Source organism: Ascaphus truei, chromosome 9 (genome assembly GCF_040206685.1).
Source record: "Ascaphus truei isolate aAscTru1 chromosome 9, aAscTru1.hap1, whole genome shotgun sequence".
NCBI lineage: Eukaryota > Metazoa > Chordata > Amphibia > Anura > Ascaphidae > Ascaphus > Ascaphus truei.
The window spans coordinates 20,058,390-20,081,029 of NC_134491.1; the positions used below are offsets into that span (position 1 = coordinate 20,058,390).

Sequence of the window (22,640 nt, forward strand, 5' to 3'; positions counted from 1 at the left end):
TTACCAATCATACCTGGGGCGAACTCCGGGTTACCCAATAGCGGGGTCATCAACGAATTCTTAGAGGTCAGGGAGCAACTAAATTTGGTGGCCTCCCAGATTGAAAGGGAGCTGGTCATAGTGGAAAGCGGCTCGCTAATAGAGCTAATACTCTTTTTGGACAGCCAAATGAGGTTGCGTAGTTCCACTGGCGCGCAACATTCCTTTTCCAATTCCAACCCATCTCCTAAGAACGGGATCCATGTGCCATTGGAGAATTTGACATAATTGTGTCGCCTTGTGATACGATAACAAGCAAGGTACCGCTAGTCCTCCTCTGTTTATGGGCTTCTTTAAAATACCCTTTTGGATTCTGGGCCGCTTATTACCCCAAATAAATTTCGATATATGTGACTGTAAGGAGAGGATGTCCTCCTTCACCAGCCGGATTGGAAGTGTCTGGAACAGGTATAGTATCCTGGGTAGCAAGTTCATTTTTACACAATGTATTCTCCCGATTCAAGATATTCCATGACCCGACCATATCCTGAGATCCTCTCCCAGAGTCTTAATCAAGGCAGAGACATTTGCTTTATACAGATCCTTTTAATTTCTGATGATTTTAGCCCCTAAATATCGAATTGCAGAGGCTTACCACTTGAAATTTAAATTGAGCTCAATCAACTTGCCCATGTGTTTAGGCATGTTAATATCTAGAGCTTCTGATTTAGTTCGGTTAATTTTAAACCCGGACATTCTGTTGAAATCCCCCAGGACCTTGAAGATGTTGGGCAGAGAGTTAAGGGGTTTAGACAATGTCAGGATAATGTCATCTGCATACAGGGCTACTTTATGAGACTGTTTCTCAATCTGGATCCCTGAAATATCCGGGCTTAGCCGAATGTGTGCTGCTAAGGGTTCAATGCACAGGGCGAACAGCAACGGCGATAACGGGCATCCCTGTCTTGTACCGCTCCTAATTGGGAACTGGTCAGAGGGAAAGCCCTGGTATCTGACTCTCGCCGTAGGCCCATTATATAGTGTTGTGAAGATTGAGATAATGTGTGTGGCTATCATCACCTCCATTTTGGCCTAACCGCCATTTTGAGTGTTTGCTTGTATGTATGCTTATTTGTTTTATTCGTGTATGATCTGTGAATGTTTGATTCTGCAGAGTATGGCTTCTAGATGTAACTCGCCCTTGTGTAATTCCTACGAGGCATGCAAGAATTAAAAATGCAATCATAAGAGGTTTTTCCTTTCTTAGATATTTCTGCTGACCTTAGGTTCTGTTATCTGACAGCTACAGTACACACAGGGCTGGACAGAGTAACTCCCTTATGTCACAAGGTTAAGAGGCCCACATTATGATAAATTATAGGATAATAATATAGCGTATGCAGCATATTTAGGTATCAATATGTCTTTTTGTATAAGTCATCATATATTTTTTATCTCTAAGCCAGCCCCCTTAAAGGGCGTATTACTCATTTTTGAAATGTATAAAAATGTAATACCAAGCAATATGTTTTCAGAGGCTTGAGTTCTTTTTGAATTCTTTTCTCCCAATTGTGCCTTGGTACAGATAAACTCACCTTTTACTATTAACCCTTGACTCATTGATTTTATTTCTACGCTTTCACAGAGTCAAGATGGCTTGGAACACCCTACCCCCAAAGCCGAACGCCCCAAGCGTCTCTCTCATGTATGGCCAGTCTATCATGTCGAAGGCTTTTTTGGCATCCAGACTTAGCACCATTGACGGGATGTTTTTCCTACGTGCCAATTCAATTAAGTCCATCACCCGTCTGGTGGTTTCTGCCGCCTGCCTACCTCCGATAAACCCCACTTGACCAGTCTGGGCAGGATATGGCCTATGTAGATTGCTAAAAATGTAGAGAATATTTTGATATCCGAATTAATCAGCGATATGGGTCTATAGCTCCTACAATCTGCTGGGTCTTTGCCCTGTTTATATATCAAGGAGATTGACGCCTGGAGCATCTGTGTCGGGAAGGGGTGCCTGCCAGAATTGAGTTAAATAGTTTTAATAGATGTGGTGTTAGCAAATTATGGAACTTTTTATAATACAAATTTGAGAAGCCGTCTGGGCCTGGCGCTTTGGATGGTTTGAGTGTCTTGATTACCTCAGCTAGCTCTTCCAGTGTGAAGTCTTCCTGTAACGCCTCCCTCTCCTCCCTGCTCAACATAGGCAACTGTGCGTCTTTCAGGAAAGTTCTCAAACTATCCTCCGACTGCTTACAGCGCGAGACCTTAGCTCCATCGTATAACCGCTCATAGTACGCCTTGAATTCCTCTACTATGAGCATAGGATTGGAGGTAAGGTCCCCTTGCCTCGTCCGAATCGACTGTATATATGAATTTGGTGGTCTAATTCTGAGTTTGTTGGCAAGTAAGGTATCTGGCTTGTTCGCTTTCTCATAGAATTTCCTCCTAGACCAGTTTAACTCCTTCTCAGCCCTGGAGGTCGAAAGCAGGTTGAGCTTTATTTTGGTGTCCGTGATTTCTTTTAGCGTGTTTGCCTTTTTGTTTGTCTTATGCAGGGAAGTCAGAGTTGACAGTCTCTCCTGTAACTCTTGCACCAACTTTTCCTGTTCTCTTTTTCGTTTTGCTGCCAGATAGATCAATTCCCCTCTGAGGGTCGCCTTATGGGCCTCCCATAGTATGGAATGCGTCGGAATGCTGCTCTCATTTTCCCTGAAAAAGTCCTCTATCCTTCCCCGCACTGCTTCCTCCACCTGCTTCAGGAGCAGTTCGTTTAATTTCCAGTTCGCCCCCGGTCTGACCCCCAACATTTGGGCGTACCACAGCTCGATTGGTGCATGATCTGACCACGAAATATCGTGTATCCCGTGTGGGAGATCATTGGGACTAATCTATTTGAAACAAAGAAGTAGTCTATTCTGCTGTATCTGTCATGGGGGTGGGAATAGAATGTGTAGTCTTTATCCCCTCCGTGTTGTTCTCGCCAAATGTCAATTAGCTGACAGCTTTTCAGTCCCGATATGTCCTGCCCCTGTGCACTGCTCCCTATCGTGCACCTATCCAACTCTGGGTCCAGCGCCTTATTCATGTCCCCTGCCAGGATTATGTGGCCCTTGCCCACCCTTTGTAGCTTTGCAAAAAATAGGTTAAAAAAATTCCTGTCCTGTTCGCAGGAAGCGTAAACATTGGCTAATGTAATGTACTGCCCTTGTAGCGTGCCTATCAGTATGAGGCACCTCCCGTCCCTGTCCCTCATGGTCTGTTCTATCGTCAGGGGAAGCCTATTGTGGATCAGCGTGGCTACTCCCCGCTTCTTTACCTTGGCTGAGGCCAGATAGTAGTTTTTAAAGTCTTTATCAAAAAATTTGGGGAAGCTGTCTTGGGTAAAGTGGGTCTCTTGGACCATTAGAATGTCCGGATTCTTTCTCTTGTAGTCTCTTAGTGCCAAACGTCACTTGTTCGGACTGTTAAAACCTTTCACATTGTGCGAAAGTATGACCACGTCCCTACTCATTTTGTGTGTGCTCCATCCTCCTCCTATAAAACTTACCCTGCCAAATTTTATTCAGACCTGTACAACCTTAACCCCCCAGATCAGGACCCAGTTAGCATTAATAAAATTACCCAATACCTAGAGCATTGCAGCCTTCCCACCCTTACCTCGGAAGAAATAGAGAGCTTGAGTAAACCTATAACCCAAGAGGAACTTTCCCAAGCTATAAAATCCCTTAAGATAGCAGAAACACTGGGCCCGGACGGCTTTTCGAATATTTACTATAAGATGTTTATACCAATCCTATCCCCCTACCTCCTCCAAATGTATAACTCATTCCTACAAGGAGAGCCGATACCCTCATCCATTACAGCAGCAAATTTAGCGATCATTCACAAAGAGGGCAGAGACCCACTCCTTTGTGGCAATTATAGGCCCATCTCCCTGCTAAATACCGATCTCAAAATCTACAGCAAGATTCTGGCAAACAGGCTAAACCCAATTCTCCCTAGACTAATACATGTAGATCAAGTAGGATTTGTGTCCGGAAGACAGGCCTCCGACAACACCCGCAAAATAGTGGATATAATCGACCATGTGCATCTCTCTGGGTCCAGGGCAATGATTCTGAGCCTAGACGCTGAAAAGGCGTTTGACAGGATCAAGTGGACTTTCCTAGACCAGACCATGCTGAGGTTTGGATTCTCAGGCCCTTTTCTAGAAGGGGTGAGAGCCCTTTATCACAACCCAACAGCATATGTCAAATTATCAGGTGGTTTCTCAGACCCAATAAAGATTAGGAACGGGACCAGACAAGGCTGCCCACTCTCCCCCCTACTATTTGCCCTAACTATAGAGCCCCTAGCAGCTACGATCAGAGAAGAACCCAATATAAAAGGTATTCAAATTGGAGATAGAGAACACAAAATTTCACTGTTTGCAAATGATGTAATTTTGACTCTCGCTGCCCCCCACACGTCCCTCCCCAACCTCCAACGGCACCTGACACAATTCGGCCTAATATCTGACTACAAAGTAAATATGGACAAATCTGAGGCCCTAAATTTATCTCTCCCACCCCAGGACTGGAAACTCATTCAAGCCAACTATAAATACCGGTGGAGTTCCTCCTATATTAAATACCTAGGCGTCAAAATCTCTAATTCCTATAATACCCTCTATCAATACAACTACCCCCCCTTATTTAACCAGATTAAAAAAGACCTAGAAATCTGGAAAAATCTCCTAATTTCATGGTTTGGGAGAATGACGGCAGTAAAAATGAACGTTCTCCCAAGACTGTTGTATAATTTCCATACCCTCCCAATTCCGGTCCCACAAACATCGCTTAAAAACATGCAGTCTTTAATTCTCTAATTCATATGGAATGATAAAAGGCCCAGAGTCCCTCGGTCAGTGATGCTCTCGTCTAGAGAGAGAGGAGGTGTGGGGGTCCCCGACCTAGCACAATACTATCTCGCAGCACAGTTGAAGCAGGCTGTAGTTTGAAATTGCGACCCGGCCTTAGCTTCATGGTTAGAGATAGAGTCTCACTACGCTCACCCCCTCTCCTTCCAGGTGGCAATGTGGTCCACTGGCAGCAGCGGGGCCAAACCACCAAGGTTTGCCCTGGGAGCAATGAGATGCACGTGGGAAGTATGGCTTAAATGCAAAGGGAAATATGGTCTGTTAGCATCCCCCTCACAGCTCACCCCCATCTTCGGGAACCCCAAATTCCCACCAGGGTGTTCCCCAAGTCAATTTGACCAATTTCAGAGTCACAATATTAGGATGGTGGCTGATCTGCTGCAGAAAGATGAGATCGCTACTTTTCAGGCGCTTAGGGACAAATTCGAGATCCAGGGCTTCCACCTGTTTAAGTACTTGCAAGTCCGGCACTTCTTTTTATCCCTCTCCTCAACCTCTAAATTCCCCAAACTAACCAGATTTGAAACTCTGTGTGCCAAAAACACCTACCAAAAAGGCTTGATCTCTCAAATATACAAAGGATTAGAGTCACCTTCCACACTACCAAACCATCGATACATGCAAAGATGGTCTGAGGAACTAGGCCTATCAATAGACCTGGAGGACTGGGAGGAGATCTGGGAGCAGGCCCCAAAAACATCAATTTGCACAACAATAAAAGAAAACATATATAAAATCCTATTTCAGTGGTACCTGACTCCCGCTAGGCTGAGCCAGATCTACCCCGGCGCGGTTGACCTGTGCTGGCGGGGATGTGGTCAAAAGGGGGACATGGCCCACATTTGGTGGTCATGCCCGGAGATACAGAGATTCTGGACCATGATCCAGAGGCTCATACACGAAGTCACGGGTCTATCCCTACCCATGGACTCGCTGACCCTGGTGCTGAGCAAACCAATCGAGGATCTACCCTCACCAATGTCCAGACTAGTAACAGCTATATTGACGGCGGCTAGATGCTCCATAGCAGCCGCATGGAAACAGAGTAAAGCCCCCTCGAGATTGACTGTTACTAGGAGAATTAATGAAGTTAAGACTATGGAGAAACTGACCGCCATGCTCCCAAAGAAAATGCCCCAGTTCCTGAATACCTGGGACCCCTGGCTAGTAAAATAGACCCAATCGAACCGGGCCGCGGTGGCAGGTGCGCGCTCCCTCCCCCCCTCCCCCCGGATCCCGGGGGGGGGAGAGGATGATAGAGAGTCCCCTGGACGACTCCCCCTCCCTCCCCCAGGACCCTCAACCTTCTCCTAGACCCCTGTATGTCTCCCTCCTTCCCCCCCCTCTCTCTCCCCTCCCCCTATCTCCCCCCACCAAAGAAAATGGAAACTCTTATATGGTCACTCACAGATTGTAACAAGCATCACTGTCATGGGATCATGACACCCTTGTATGTACTGCATTATCTGATTGTGCCCAATAAAAAAATTGTTATAAAAAAAAAAAAACTTACCCTGCTCGGAAAGACCCCTCTCCCTGTCCCACCGACCGGATGTGTCTTTGCTCCTCCAACTCTTGTACCTCTGCGGCCCTGGAAGGGGAAGGGGCTAGGAAAAAACACGAGGGAAACCCAAAGGGAAACAAAACACAGATATACGTATTTACAGATGTCCATAGCGCCCGGGCTCCACTACCCCGGCACTACTTCCATTGCCCTTGAGATTCGGATGACCCTCTGTAGGCCACAGGCGGACCTGAGCTGCCCGTCTCCGTGTCTCCTCCCTCCCAAGGGACTTTCCTGGGCTTCTGAAGAGAAGACTCTCCAGGGCCAAGTCTTTGGTGCATCTTGGGGCTGGAGCTAGGCTTCACCACCAAGCCCCCCCCCCCCCCCCACCCCGCCTTATAACTCTTATAGTTCATCTAACCTATCCTAACTATGTCTAACTACTCTTACCATCTTCTTCCCGAATTGCTCGGGAACCTCAACAAACTTCTCTTTACTCTTGCTATCTACATGCCCTTAACTACCCAGCCCTATTAAAAATCTTACCCAACTTAGCCCTACCATACCAAGCTGCTGCCCACCAAATCCCTCGCCCCCCCAGCCCCCCCAGCCCCCCCAGCCCCCCCCCTCGACTTGCCCCCTGTACTTCTATAACAAATTTGTATGGGCAAATCTAGGTCTGGCTTGAGCCCTCCCTATCCATGACATCACTTGTCCTCCCCCTATCTTCCACTACTCTAGATTCCCGCTCCTTCCTCCTCTTCCTCTCCCTCCTCCCGCCTACCCTGGTCGGTTCCTTTCTTGTGGGTCTCTTCCCCGCCCTCGCATCTTGCGTGGGCCCCCCTCTCCCCTTACTCCCTCCTTCCGCGATGTGGTTGTTCCGATCGGGCGCAGCACCCTCCCCGACCGCTCCCCACCCCGCCACTTGCGTTCGGCTCTCTCTCTTTGTGGACCCCCCCACCTTATCCCCAGTCTAGTCGGCAGGACCCGTCTCTTCCCCCCCCCCCCCCCCCGGCTTGCTCCCGCTGTGTCCGCTTGCCCTCTGTCATGCCCTCCTGAGCCTCTCGTCTTCCTGAAGTTTCCTCGCGGGAACCCCCCTTTGCTCCTGTTCACCCCTCCAAGATGGCGCCCAGTCTCGCGAGCTTTCCGCTATGGCATGCTGATGTATTTCCGGCTCCCGCCATTCCGGCTCAGGTTCCCGCCGAGGAAGGACGTGTTCGCACCCAATTCTCCCGCCGCCTCCTTACTTCCTGGTCCTGCGCTCCAAACTGCTGGGCCGTTTCGTTCTTCCGCCGCCATCTTGCTCTAGAGCCTCTCCATCTTCTCCCACACTTCTCAGCCAGGTAAGATCTTCACTTTAACTCCCCACAGGCGTTCCACTGGGCATCGGAGCCTCGCTAGTGCAACCAGAACTTATTAACTTCATCTGGAACTCTGGAAATTAGTTAGTCGCTGCCATTTAATTTTGTGCTATTTAGGTATCTTTCACTGGGCTCTTCTTCCCCGGTGCTTTTGCTCTCTGCCAAGAGGGTTCCGTGTCTGCTTGCACATCTCTGGGCTTTTGTTGAGAGTCCTTAAGCCCAAGCTTATGTAGGAACTCTTCTCCCTACTCAATCTCCTTCATTGACACAGTCTTCCCGTTCCTGACCACCAGCAGACTGAACGGGAAGGTCCAGCAGTACCGGGCCGCGTTGTCCCTGAGGATTTTAATGATTAGTTGCTAGGTTCTCCGCCGCAGCAGTGTAGCTGGGGACAGATCTTGGAAGATCTGCATTTTTGCCCTCCTCGAATTCAATGGATGACTGGTTCCTTAGCTGCAGCATAATCTTTTCCCTGGTCTTATAATAATACAATCTTATAATTGCATCTCGGGGTTGCTCCAACTGGAGGGGTTTGGCTCTGAGTGCCCTCCGGTCCATGAGGAGTTCTTCTTTGGGGGTCTCTGGTAAGGTTTCAGCAAGCCACCTTGCCACAAAGTCTTCCAGCTCCGTAACCGATTCCGGGATCCCCCGCAACCTCACGTTATTCCGGCGTTCCCTGTTCTCGGCATCCTCCTGTTTTTCCAGAATTTCCTTCACTTGGGATTGTAGGGAAGCCAATTTCTTCTCCATCTTTTTGACCGCTTTCGCAGTCTGGTCTATCTTAGACTCTGATTCGACCATCCTGGCCTCCAGGCCGTTAACATCTCTTCTTAGCTCCCTAATCTCCTCTTGTTGAAGGGACTTGAGGTCGTTATAAAGCCGGGTGAAATCACACCGGCGCACCTGTACAAGGTCCTGGCTTCCCGCTCCCCCTTCCTCCTCCTCTGATTCAGAGCCATTGCTTGATGCCGGCGCCATGTCGGCTCCCACTCTCGCTGCTCCGGTGCTGCTGAAGAATCTTTTCAACGGCGGTACTGCCTTTTTTTTCGCCTTTAGACTCCGTGGGGCCATCTATCTGGTATTCAGGGATGTTAGGTTCTGATTTCTGTGTAAATTCTCTCGCTTTGGTAGGCAGATTATTGCTTTTATGTTTGGCGGGGAGCGGAGCTACAGGCTTATGCTGCCATACTCCAGCACCTCGCGAATGCGCATCTTTGTCTTTTTATTCCTGTGCATCACATCCGATCCAAGATACTTATATTTAGTACAGACCTTAAACTGAATGGAGACCCGATCCTCACCTTTCTCTGCCTCTTACCGGGGGAGATTTCAGGAATGGGAGGTCCCTTTTGAGAATGACGCCCAGGTCCTCTGGGTACTGTCCATAAACGACACTAGATGGCGCTGTAATACTCTAAAAATGTGCAAATAATCATACAATCATATACAGTGTGTTTAATATGGTGCAAAGTGACAACTAAAATAAATAAATCACGTGCAATAAGAAAGGTAAAATCACTCAAACCCTTAGAAGGAGTGTTTCATGGTCCAAACGAAAATGGGCATAGAAGAACCAGGGGAGCGATGATGAACCTTAAAAAGAATAAAGACTACATAGTGCAATATTGTCTAAACAAAACAAAATATGTAGAAGGCTCCCAAGTGAACACTCACAATATATTGGAAATAAATATGCAGTTATCCAACTAAAGTGGAAGATGGTCACAGGCTGGAGCAGGTAGGAGGTATCACAATCTCAAAAGAGAGAGACACAAAGCCAAGGTGCAAATGGTAACAAATGATTTATCCGAAAAAAGTAAAAATTGGAGGCTTACAAGATCCAAAAGGAAATACAGCATAGAAGGTGAGGTGAAGATGGTGACTGAGTAGCGACCTCAGAGTCACAGCACACCGCCGCCGCAAGCCTCCGTTCTGTGTCCTTGCCGGGGGCCGATTTGTCACTTCCAGTGTTTCGGCCGGCTGGATAGTGACGTCACGGGATTCCCAGCAATCTCTCTCCCTCGATCGAAGGCTGAGGGTCACGCTCTACGCGTTTCGCCGTTCTAAGTGACGGCTTCGTCAGGAGTAGCAGTGACCTGTTAGAGGGATCCTTATATACCCCCTAATCTACCTTTAACCTCTCCTACTATACTTTTTAGGGGAAAGGGAGTCTTCTTCTTTTCAGGGAGCGAATCGATACGCTCCACTGATGGAAAAAGACCCCTCCTCAGAGAAGAAAAAAAGAGGAAGAAACGACGAAAACGGGAAAGAAGAAAAAAAGAAATACCTCAAAAAAAGCAAGAGATAGGTAATAACATTTTTAATCTTAGCTCCAAAACACTATCAGAGTCTGAGAGGTCTCTCATCTCGAGCGGTCTGACGTTTGCTCCCACTGCGGGTCCAAGCAGCTTTGGCCTCTTCATAGATGCTCAGAGATTTCTGAGGAAACTCACTATTAAAAGATTTTTTAGACAAAAAAAAGAAGTGGAATTGAGAACTAGAGAAAATTTAGAAATGGATTCCCCTATAAATACCACTGATCAACCTCCAGTGGGAAGACCACGTTTGAGCACTCTGGGTTAAGGTTGCCATCTACATTTTATCCGAAACATATGAAAGGGAAAAATCTGGATGTTTTCCCACAGCTAGGACAAAGAGACTTTGCTATGCTTGTTGTGTCAGAAAACAGGTTTGATAATAATCTGAACAAAAGTGAGAGAGAAGCACTCAAGCCCTTCAAGAAGATACCAGTGTGGTTATAAAACAGGCTGATAAAGGGGGTGGAGGGGGGGGTGTTGCGATTCTAAATAGGAGCGACTACATTATTGAGTCCAACAGGATTCTAGGTGATATTAACACATATACACCATTAGAGAAGGATCCTACATTGGATTTCCTGACAGAGTTAAAAATACTGTTGGAAGGCCGATGAAGTAATAACTGAAAAAGAATATGATTTTCTCTATAGAGAACATCCTATTAAACCTATTTTCTATTACCTCCCCAAACTCCATAAGAGTCTCACCAACCCCCCAGGGAGACCCATAATAGCAGGAATCGATTCTCTGACGTCTAATCTATCCGCATACATAGATACTTACCTGCAAAAATATGTGACGAAGCTTCCGTCGTACCTTAAAGATACGACTGATATCCTACGCACTTTAGACAATCAAGTGTGGGAAGAAGGGTGGTTTTTAGCAACTTGTGATGTAACTTCACTCTACACCTCTATTGGTCACAGCGATGGACATGAAGCCATAGATAGGGCATTGTCTAGAGATTCCAACATGCCCCACGAACAGGCTAATTTTATTTTGGATGGGATTAAGTTCATTCTCGAACATAATATTTCCTGTTTGAAGGGGTCTATTATCTCCAAAAATGTGGCACCGCCATGGGCACGAAGTTCGCACCCAGCTATGCAAATCTTTTCATGGGCGCATGGAGGAGGACTATATATGGTCCATTGCAGAGCTGGGTGCGTACTTGTGCCTGTGGCGGAGGTATATAGATGATATATTTTTCACCTGGAGAGGAGATGAATAGAGTCTAGTGAAATTTATCCATTATCTAAATGATAACAAACTCAACCTTAAGTTCACCTGTGAGTATAGTCGGAGGATTAGGAGGAACTGTTCTGACATCAATAGTTTCAATAAACGGTCCACTTTTTTGCAGAATAGATTTAAAGAAAAAAAGTATAACGATAAGATTTTCAAGATGCAGCAGATAAAGCAGGGAGTCTAGTAGGAAAAGATCTTTTGAATGATAAAACAAAAAAATCTAATAAGAATTTTGATTTTTCTTTTCTTACAAGTTACAACAGACAATCAAACAAAATAGTCAAAATTATACACAAACACTGGCATATTGTCAAAAATGACTCAATATTGGGAGATATAGTTCCTGAATAGCCGGTGGTAGTCTTTAAAAAAGCTAATGTACTCAAAAATAAATTAGCACCTAGTGCATTACCAAAAGTCATAAAAGAAGGAAATAGATGGCTCTCTCAGGCAAAAGGTTTTTTTGGCTGTACCACATGTACGGCATGTAAATATAGAACTGATGACAAATTTGGGTTTATGTCACATGTTTCTAAAAAAATTTTTTCAAATAAAACAATTTATCACATGTAAGACAGATTACGTTATATATCTTATACAGTGCCCATGTGGGCTACAATATGTAGGCCAAACCACCAGGCCTGTAAGGACACGTATTCTCGAACACATTGGTAATATTAGAAGAGGAGTTACAACTCATTTATTATGAAATCATTTCATTCTTAAACATCAGGGTGATACATCGGGCCTGAGGTTCACAGTGTTAGAACATGTGTTACCCCACTGGAGGGGTGGGGATAGGAATGTTGCACTGAAAAAGAGAGAAAGTTTTTGGATTTTCTCTCTTAAAACATTAGTTCCTCAAGGCTTAAATGTGGATTTTGAGCTGAGTGCTTTTCTTTAAATATCTGTTTTTAATATTTGTTTCTATAGGACATATGTTTTGTGTCTTAGGTATACATTATACGAATATGCTAACAGAGGGTAATACAGTGTACACACTTTGTTGTCATATATTTGTGGATATGAATTATGGTAAAATGTAGTTCTTACTGTATGTTGTTTCTTTATGTGTATTTTTCTTATACGATCTTTCATATTAGATTATTTTATTTATCTATGATTCTTTCCTTATGATTGTAAAGGAGGATCTTTTTATATGTATTTTTTATTATGTTTAATATAAATGTATAAAGATTTTAATGTATGCTATGTTATTTCAAAGGTAACATGTAATCCCCATGCTGGTGTGCTAATCAAGTCTATTTGCCCATTGGCTAGGGATATCCTTACTTATTAACCTATAGTAGGAGAGGTTAAAGGTAGATTAGGGGGTATATAAGGATCCCTCTAACAGGTCACTGCTACTCCTGACGAAGCCGTCACTTAGAACGGCGAAACGCGTACAGCGTGACCCTCAGCCTACGATCGAGGGAGAGATTGTTGGGAATCCCGTGACGTCACTATCCAGCCGGCCGAAACACCGGAAGTGACGTATCGGCCCCCGGCAAGGACACAGAACGGAGGCTTGCGGCGGCGATGTGCTGTGACTCTGAGGTCGCTACTCAGTCACCATCTTCACCTCACCTTCTATGCTGTATTTCCTTTTGGATCTTGTAAGCCTCCAATTTTTACTTTTTTCGGATAAATCATTTGTTACCATTTGCACCTTGGCTTTGTGTCTCTCTCTTTTGAGATTGTGATACCTCCTACCTGCTCCAGCCTGTGACCATCTTCCACTTTAGTTGGATAACTGCATATTTATTTCCAATATATTGTGAGTGTTCACTTGGGAGCCTTCTACATATTTTGTTTTGTTTAGACAATATTGCACTATGTGGTCTTTATTCTTTATAAGGTTCATCATCGCTCCCCTGGTTCTTCTATGCCCTTTGGGTACTGTCACCAGACCTCCATAATACACACATTTTTGGGCCAGAAATGATACCCCCAGGTTAAGCTCTGGATCTTATTTCCCATTCACGGCATGGCTAAATGCATCCCTTCTTCCTCTGTAATATTACCAAGATCCACTCATTCCCATGTCACGCTGCAGAAAAAACTCTGGTGCATGCCCTGATCCTTTCCCATCTGCATTACTGTAACATTACATACAGCTAACAGGCCTCCCTGCCTCACAACTTTCTCCCCTGCAATCCCCAAATTCTGCTGCTAGAATAATTTCACTTTCTCCAAAACTGTCTCTACTCATCTCCTCCTTAAATCCCTCTCCTGGCTACAGCTCTCACCTTAAACCCGTATCCCTCACTGCACCTTACCTGTGGCACTCCCTCACACTATGTATACACCAAGCACCCTCCCTCCCCACCTTTAAGTCAAACCTTAACTCATCTCCTAAATGAAGCATTTCAGTAGCCCAGACTCATGGTTACAGTTCCAAGCACTGCCATCTACCGCACTTATTCCCTCACCCCAGGCCTCTGTCTCCCAACATTCCAGATTGTAAGCTCTGCGGGGCAGAGATTCCCTTTCCCATTGTATGACTTATTGTATTATCATTTCCTGTACTGTATTCTCTTTCATAAAGCACCGAGTACATTGTGGGTGCTATATTAATAAAGATATACATAGACAAAATGATCAGTTTATCATGATTATATTGTAAATCCTGCATCAGCAGAAATAGTAAGGGGGGGCGGGGAGAGAAGTAAGGGGAAGGGAGAGAAGTAAGGTGAGGGGGGATGAAGTAAGGTGAGGGGGGGGGAGAGAGAAGATATGAGACAAAAACATCAGGAGGCTTGCAACAAAAGAGCGTAAGAGGAGAGTGCACAAGGGGGACATACAGGACCCCTATTTGCAATGAGACTTGATTGTAAATCCTTTCACAGAAATCCCAAAACTTTCAGGGGTCGGCAGGGGGAGAAGTACAGGACCCCTATTTGCAGTTGCACCAGGCTGCCATGCGGTTGTTGATCGGGGTCTTCATGAAGCGAGGGGACTTCATATACGCAGCAACAGGAGGCAAAGCCTGGGGGAGGAAAAACGGTTATGAGTAAAGTCCGACTATTTAATGAGCTTCCTAATTGTGGGAGACATTCAGGTTCCAAATCTCATGATACGGCCAAGAAATCTGAATAATTATAGGAATATCAATATTCCTAATAACAGTTAAGGTGGGGCTAATAAGACACCTGTGGGGTGGGAGTCACCTCAAATCGGGTCAGGAAATCCTGCAGGTTCTTGAAGTTTTCCAGACACTTTGGTTCCAGCATCCGGTGTTGATCCAAAACATCGTACATCAGAAAGTCAGCAAAGGTGATCTGGGAGGGATAGGGGGGGGGCAGTCAGGATCCCACCCACAAACAAAACCCAGGGGAGACCCCTCACAGGGTCTGCCAAGGCATCACCTGGCACTGCCACCTCCCAGGGAGAGGGGAGAATGCGGTATGTGGAGAAGAACTTATAGAGGGGAGAGATTTTAGGAGATGACAGGGGGAGGGGAATAGAGATGGGTGTTTGAGCAGGAGAGGGGGAGGGGGGCACCTTTTCTCCTGCAAACCAAGCTCTGCCTCCAAGGAAGCGAGAGAATCTTGTTAGCGCGACAGGCAACTTCTCCAGGTACGGCCCCTTCAGTGTCTCCTGGGGGGAGGTTGGAAATTAACAGGTTAATGTCTCTCCCCCCTACTTTGATCTCCACCCCCAAAACATCTCTACAACCCTCAGACTCACAAAGAGGGGGTTGTAGGCGATGGTGACTAGGCCCATCCGAAAATCCATTGCCTGGTTCTCCACCAGATCCACATGAAGCTTCTCCCCTTCCAGCTCCCCACCTGGTGAGAAGAGAGACTCAATGGGGAGGTACTAGGGAGGGCAGAGACTCAATTGTGGGGATGGGGGAGGGGAGAGAAAGCCTTGGGTGTCGATTGTAGACGCGATAAGTAGCAACTTATGCAGTTCTCAGCCCAAATCCATGCAATGGGAAATTTGGGCCCAAAACCGCCTAATCGGCACAGAATCAACCTCTTAATTGAGGGGGTAGAAGGGGAGAGAGACTCATCCCTCAAGGGGTATTACTGGGACACTGTGGGGCAGATTCTTACACAGTCCATGCTTGCGTGCAATGTAGCGCAGGATGGCGTTACTCTGGGACAGCTTCACATCTCCGTCCAACAGGTACGGCAACTGCAGGACGAGAGGGTCACTGGTATCACACCCCAGGAAAATGGGTTCCCCCCTAACCTCCCAAAGGGGTAGATCCTCAGACTGGAGTGGAGCGCCTTGACCTAATGTATACAGAAGACCCAATGCTACACCCAATATGACAAAGTTAAATACCACCTGTTCTCATAAGTAAGGGTCACTACTTAATATTTTGGCCGAACCATTATAAACCGGCAACCACAGTTAACCCTTTACTGCGGGTCCTACACACATTCTCTTTACCTCGCTGCTGGTCAAGACTGTAGGGAGGTTGTGACCCCCCCTCCTTACAGACAGGATCTCACTTATCATGTGTCCCGTTGGATGCAGCATTGGGGGCTCCTTGGGGGGTTGTACTCCCAGAAAAGTCTCCATGATAATGAGGGTCTGGCTGTGCGCCGGCTTTGGGAGGTCTCTAATATCGCAGCGTTATTCCCACGCGCTAATATGAACGCGTTACAGATAACGCTACGTACAAAGGGGGATAACGTCACGCTAAAAATGTAACGCGCTTCTGAGGATCTACCCCAAAGTCAGCAAACTAAATCACCCCACCAACTTAGAGGCATCAGCCCACGTGTGCACTAGGGAAGTCTAATTCCCCCTATATCTCCCCCCCCCCTCCATATCTTCCCCCCCACCCCCCTCCCCGGGGTCACTTGTACATTGGGGAAGTCCAGTCCCAGCTTCTCCTTCACGTCCAGCCACTGGCTCCTGTCGTACTTTGGGGCTAAGGAAGAGAGGAATCTGTGTGACACACCAGTACACCCCCACAGGGCGTGGCACCCTGCGTACACAGGGCGAGGCACAGTGCGTACACACAATGTTACAGTGTCTTAAATACATGAGCCGGGCTTCCCAAACCGCAATGCGTGGCATCACTCCCCGATGTGGCGTTAACGGTCACTAAGTAATAGCAATTAACACAAGATGGGGGTGTGATACTCTTACCCCGCGGCTCAGCGAGTGCCGGCTATAGTGTGATACAGTGTCACACCACATACAAGTTAACTTCAACCCCTTCAATGTATTTCCACCCACAGCTGGAAGGTTGATCCATGCATCTACTACTGTCAGGTTAAAGAATGATAGTACAACTACTTTTTTTATTTAAAGACAAAAAATACAATTAGTCCCTGCTTCAGCACAGGTATCTCAGAGGCTCTGTCTTCAACTGTACCACCTGTGCTGAAGCTGGAATATCCTGAACCTCTACCCCCAGGTTAGGTTAAGTGGTTAGCCTGAAACATTGCATTTTCTGCACAATGTCTTGAAAAGTAAGAAGGGCGATTTAAACTAAGAAAGAACCAACTTATTTTATTTTTATTTAGACAGACGGTGATTGGGCAGAGCTGATTTCTGCAGAGTTGCGATGATCTTAAAGTCAGGCAGAGAAATACTTCACCATTTTGTGAGTAAGTACAGGCCTCCACATAAGGCGGCTTCGCAATACTTCAGTCAGTTTGAGAACAATAATTAAATCCAATTATTTGGGTACACCAGAGACAGACAAAAAGCCAGAGTTATAATAATAAACAGCTGCATGAAATGAACAAAGGTTATACATTCAGTTTACAACATTTCATGGTAAAGATATATCTATAGCGAGAGAGATACAGTAGAGATACACTGCATAAAAGCACTCAGTCATGCAACATCTGCTGGACCATTTTGAGCGGCTGCATCATGAGAAGACAGAATTCATCCAGCGAGAAGCACTGACCCATGGGAGAGAAAATACCCCACGCACAGACTGCTTACCCCCTCCCAAGGGCCCGGCAGGAGGCGGCAGCGATCCCAACGGTGACGGGATCAGAGGGGTTAATTAAGAGAGCCACAAAAACATGGCAGCATGAGTGTGGTACCCCAAACACACGCGTGTTATGCACTCACCGCCCCCAGTCACATATAGTGTCTCCTCATACGGGGTCCCCGTGTATTCCAGCAGGAGACGGATGGAGTGAGCCAGCTACAGCCGGAGAGAGAGATAAAGGAAGAAACTATTATATAAAGACATACAATACAATATTACCTCCTCCTCCACCTCCCCCAATACTTCAGTATTACACCCTCCTCCTATACTTCAGTACAGTATTACCCCCTCCTTCCCCCTAATACTTCAGTATTACACCCTCCTCCTATACTTCAGTACAGTATTACCCCCTCCTCCCCCCTAATACTTCAGTATTACCCCCTCCTCCTATACTTCAGTACAGTATTACCCCCTCCTTCCCCCTAATACTTCAGTATTACCCCCTCCTTCCCCACTAATACTTCAGTATTTCCCCCTCCTTCCCCACTAATACTTCAGTATTTCCCCCTCCTTCCCCACTAATACTTCAGTATTTCCCCCTCCTTCCCCACTAATACTTCAGTATTCCCCCCTCCTTCCCCACTAATACTTCAGTATTCCCCCCTCCTTCCCCACTAATACTTCAGTATTATCCCTTCTCTCAGAGTAACTCACCCCCCGGATGTCCCAGTACCCCAGTATCATCATCCTGCCGCTATATCAGACTGAGATTCTCCCGCCCAGTAACATTTCCTAATTATAGACCAGGTACAGACAAGCACCTGAGCTGGTCACGTGATGTATTGTGTCTCAGCCAATCAGCTCTGAGAAATCTCCAGCCTCCCCCTCCCATCCTCGCCCACACAGCTCAGGCCAGTTAAAGGGACAGCACAATCAGAAGCAGCCATTGCGTTCTTTTGGATTCTGTGGTTTCTGCAGCAAGCCCCGTGGCCATTTTATTCTATCCCAGTGACTCAGACTGTCAGGATTGGGAACTGTATTTGCAGTGAGTTCAGTGACGCGGAGATCACAGCGACTCAGAGACAATTCGCACCCATCACCATCTTTATTCTGTAACAGACACATATAGGAGCGTTAAAAACACGTAGGGGGTGTGTACCACGTGTCGCAAACCGGGGCCAACATTGGGTCATTTTTTACTCTGCGTCAATGTTTCATGCCACATTTTGCGCCACGAGTTTGGGGAGCGGTTATACTGTAGGAGGAGTTGGGGAGGAGAGAGAGAAGAGCAATATTGTATGTGGATAGAGTAATAGTTGCGCCTATAACCGGTGCAGTTTCTCTGCGCCAAATGAATCCGCCAGGTTTAGGCGGCGTTATTCTCTGCGCCAAACAGAATAAACCAGATCTGAAACATTCACACATGTAGCGAGTTTCCGGCGCCGGGGCGAGGCGCCATCACGTGACCGCGCCTGCCCTGCACCGCAGGATTAACACTGGGTGGGGGGGGGGGGTTTGGACGCATGGATCCCCCGCAGCTAGGGTTGCCAGGCGGCGTCTCCAAAAATACTGTACACAAGGGTGAAAGGTGCGACACACTTGAGACACACACATACATCCCTCTCCCCTCCATGCTTTTTCCTCCTCTCCTTGGTCTGTCCCCCAGGCTCCTGACACCTCCTCCCACGGCCCCCCAAGCCGGTCACGTCTCCATGTCCAGAGAGGTAATACCGGTATACACATACATGTCCAGTATTACCTCTTATTTTTTACTGGACAGTGTCCAAATACAGGAGAGTCCGTTTCAATACTGGACACCTGGCAACCCTACGGCCGCAGCGTGACCGCGGCAGACACCATCTCCGGTAACTTGCTACATCTGTACATGCAGCTGCTCGCACAGTGACGCAGATGCTCCTTGTTTGACGCAAGTTGCACCATTTTTCTTCCATATTCCCTTCCTTCCTTTGGGTCCAGTATATACAATATTTAGAAAAACATATTTACAATACTGATTTTATATTTGCCCAACAAACTGTTTTATTGTAAGGCCGCGATTATAGTGCTGCCGAAAGCGCGCGCCGCCGGAACAAATACCTCATGTCAATGGAGACGCACATAGTGCGCGCCACCGCGTTTTGGAAAGACACAATATTTTGTCTTTCCAAGCGATGGGCGCGTGATGTGAAGCAGTTCAGCCAATGAGGGCGAGCCACTCACGTGACGTCACGCCATCGCTTGAACATCTCTGGAGGAGCACAGTATGCAGATCGCGCCAGCGGCAGCACGTGCATGCGCTCCGTCGTGCGCGGAACGTATAATCTCAGGCTAATTATTTATTTTTTTATATATATATATATATATACAGGTAAACCCCGTTATAACGCGGTCCTCGGGGTCCACCCCGAGACCACCGCGTTAGTAACGGGGTCGCGGAAAAAAAATGGCCGCTGCATCGGCGCATCATCACCCTCTCCCTCCAGCAGCACCCTTCACCCCGCAGGACAGGAGATGGGAGCAGGGATGTCCCTCCGGTCCCCGCTTCCCCCTGTCACCGCGTGACAGCCCGTGGGGAAGGAGATGGGAGCGGGTAATGGGGTGAGTACACCAACATTTAAAGTGTGTGTGTGTGTGTGTGTGTGTGTGTGTGTGTGTGTGGTGTTAAAATGGCGGCCAATAGGCCAGGCAGTAAGCTGCAGGTACCCTTGGGCAGGAGAAGGGTTTAAAGGGATGCCTCAGGCAGGGCTGTACGTGACAAGTGAGATAATCCTATTATATTCATGCTGCCTTCCCATGGCGAGGGGGGGGGGTGGGCTGCTGACATGTGAGGGGGGGGTGGGCTGCTGACATGTGAGGGGGGGGTGGTCTGCTGACATGTGAGGGGGTGGGTTGGTCTGCTGACATGTGAGGGGGTGGGTTGGGCTGCTGACATGTGAGGGGGGGTGGGCTGCTGACATATGAGGGGGGGTGGGCTGTTGACATGTGAGGGGGGGGTGGGCTGCTGACATGTGAGGGGGGGGTGGGCTGCTGACATGTGAGGGGGGGGTGGGCTGCTGACATGTGGGGGGGGGGCTGCTGACATGTGTGGGGGGTGGGCTGCTGACATGTGAGGGGGTGGGTTGGGCTGCTGACATGTGAGGTGGGGTGGGCTGCTGACATGTGAGGGGGTGGGTTGGGCTGCTGACATGTGAGGGGGGGTGGGCTGCTGACATGTGAGGGGGGGTGGGCTGCTGACATGTGGGGGGGGGGGCTGCTGACATGTGAGGGGGGTGGGCTGCTGACATGTGAGGGGGGGGTGGGCTGCTGACATGTGAGGGGGGGGCTGCTGACATGTGAGGGGGGGGCTGCTGACATGTGAGGGGGGTGGGCTGCTGACATGTGAGGGGGGGTGGGCTGCTGACATGTGAGGGGGGGTGGGCTGCTGACATGTGAGGGGGTGGGGTGGGCTGCTGACATGTGAGGGGGGGTGGGCTGCTGACATGTGAGGGAGTGGGGTGGGCTGCTGACATGTGAGGGAGTGGGGTGGGCTGCTGACATGTGAGGGGGGGTGGGCTGCTGACATGTGAGGGAGGGAGGGGTGGGCTGCTGACATGTGATGCTGTGAGAGCTATGTGTGCAGTGAGAGTGTGTGCTGTGTGCAGTGTGTGCAGTGAGTGTGTACAGTGTGCAGTGTATGCAGTGTGCAGTGTGAGCAGTGAGCAGTGTGTGCAGTGAGAGTGTGTTGTGTGCAGTGTGTGCAGTGTTAGCAGTGTGCAGTGTGTGCAGTGAGTTTGTGCTTGTGCTGTGTGCAGTGTGAGCAGTGTGTGTTGTGTGCAGTGAGAGTGTGTGCAGTGTGCAGTGTGTGCAGTGAGCAGTGTGTGTTGTGTGCAGTGTGCAGTGTGTGCTGTGTGCTGTGTGAGCAGTGTGTAGTGTGTGTGCAGTGAGAGTGTGCTGTGTGCAGTGTGAGCAGTGTGCAGTGTGCAGTGTGAGCAGTGAGTGTGTGCAGTGTGTGCAGTGTGCAAAAAAAAAACAGGAGCCACGGGAAAACCGCGTTATAACCGAATCGCGGTATAACGAGGCACGTTATCACGGGGTTTACCTGTATATGTAACGGTGTTCCCTCCCCCCATCTCATATTGGCCCCTTACATGAGGAAACTGCCCCATGTTACATATACTATAGTGTGTTGCATCTGCTGGCTTACAGAACTCCTGAGTCTTCCGCGGTGATATAGGGAAATACATCAGGACTGGCTTGTGAGATAATGCTGAGAACTACTCACTTCTGGTACAGCGCCTCCATCTCTGCCAGGTCCCCACGACAGCAGGGAGGAGTCTCTGGAAGAGAACCTCTGGGTGCAGCTTCTGCCTGAATGACTCCACTCTCAGGCAAGAAGGTTCTTTCAAATTGGACATTCTTTATTGTCATCTTTAGTGGCAGACTGCCCATCACTGCGGCCGGTCTCTATCCGCACATCATAAAGGTTGCCCACCTCAAGGAAGTCCCTGGACACCACTCCTAGTCAGGGCCCTAGAAGCTGTCCTTGCTCTTCCCTTAATCTCTAATAGAGAGTAAGGGGAATAGCCTGCCCACCTCTCCCCTAAGGGAGGGCCACAATCCTTGCCAGAGCCCTGGCAGTGTGTTGGGTCAGACAGTCTCATTCAAGTGGGATGAGACACTCACACACACTAAATTCAGGCAGTGTTGCATACTTTATAGCTCCAGTAGGCACCACCCCTGTGTCACTGTCATTGGACACAGAGCATGATGTCACTTCCTCCACTACACAATACACATCACAGGGGATGAGGGCAGACCTCATGATTACTCCTGGCAAAGCTGCCCTTTTAACAGGGATTATTGCACAGGAGGAGAGAGGCATGTAACCCCAAAATTACACAGGGCTACATATATATATAGCAAATGGAAATATTACTGTGTGCTCATTTGCATGTCTAAGGCTTGTAATATTGTGCGCGCTGGTGCGTGTGCGTGAGCGCGCACGGCGTTACGCGTGCACGTGGTGCGGGCGTTTCGTTTGAAGAGGGTAAGCGGTGATGCGTGCGGCTAGGGGGCGTAGCTATGACATCACAGCACTAGGCCGCACTGTGATTGGTTTATAGCATCACATGGTGCGGCGACAGCGCGAAAATACAATTCTCTTGTACTTTCTCTGGTCTGCCGCGCCACCGCTCACGGCCGTGCGCACAAGCGCATCACGACTATATCAATGTCCTCCTCCCATAGTCAATTGTAATTGATGCGCACGCGCATGGTAGCGCAACAGCGCGCTCTATATTACAGACCTTAGACAGGTCTGCAAACCTTCCTTTCACCATTATTACCCAGCACACAGTGCTTCCACTGCAGCAAGGGATTCTGGGAAATGACATGCAAATGAGCTCACAGT

General features: G+C 47.9%; 1 protein-coding gene across 1 annotated transcript; it reads right to left on the minus strand.

The window, feature by feature from the left end:
* Window positions 1-13,938: 13,938 nt before the first annotated feature.
* Window positions 13,939-18,109, minus strand: LOC142502509 (glutathione S-transferase Mu 5-like). Its single transcript, XM_075613591.1, has 8 exons — window positions 17,966-18,109; window positions 17,392-17,467; window positions 16,164-16,228; window positions 15,399-15,480; window positions 15,028-15,128; window positions 14,842-14,937; window positions 14,508-14,618; window positions 13,939-14,326 (listed from the first exon to the last, which is right to left on the minus strand). Exons 1-8 carry the CDS (start codon window positions 17,996-17,998, stop codon window positions 14,234-14,236), a joined length of 657 nt encoding a protein of 218 aa, XP_075469706.1. The 5' UTR covers window positions 17,999-18,109; the 3' UTR covers window positions 13,939-14,233.
* Between the last annotated feature and the right edge of the window lie 4,531 nt (window positions 18,110-22,640).

What these genes read in the sequence shown, in the direction of transcription:
- LOC142502509 (XM_075613591.1), bottom strand. Translation starts at nt 17,998, where the DNA reads ATGATGATACTGGGGTACTGGGACATCCGGGGG. An exon ending in TCGCCTACAACCCCCTCTTT is followed by an intron (nt 14,938 to 15,027) that starts GTGAGTCTGAGG and finishes ACCTCCCCCCAG; the next exon opens with GAGACACTGAAGGGGCCGTA. An exon ending in ATTTCCTGACCCGATTTGAG is followed by an intron (nt 14,327 to 14,507) that starts GTGACTCCCACC and finishes TTCCTCCCCCAG; the next exon opens with GCTTTGCCTCCTGTTGCTGC.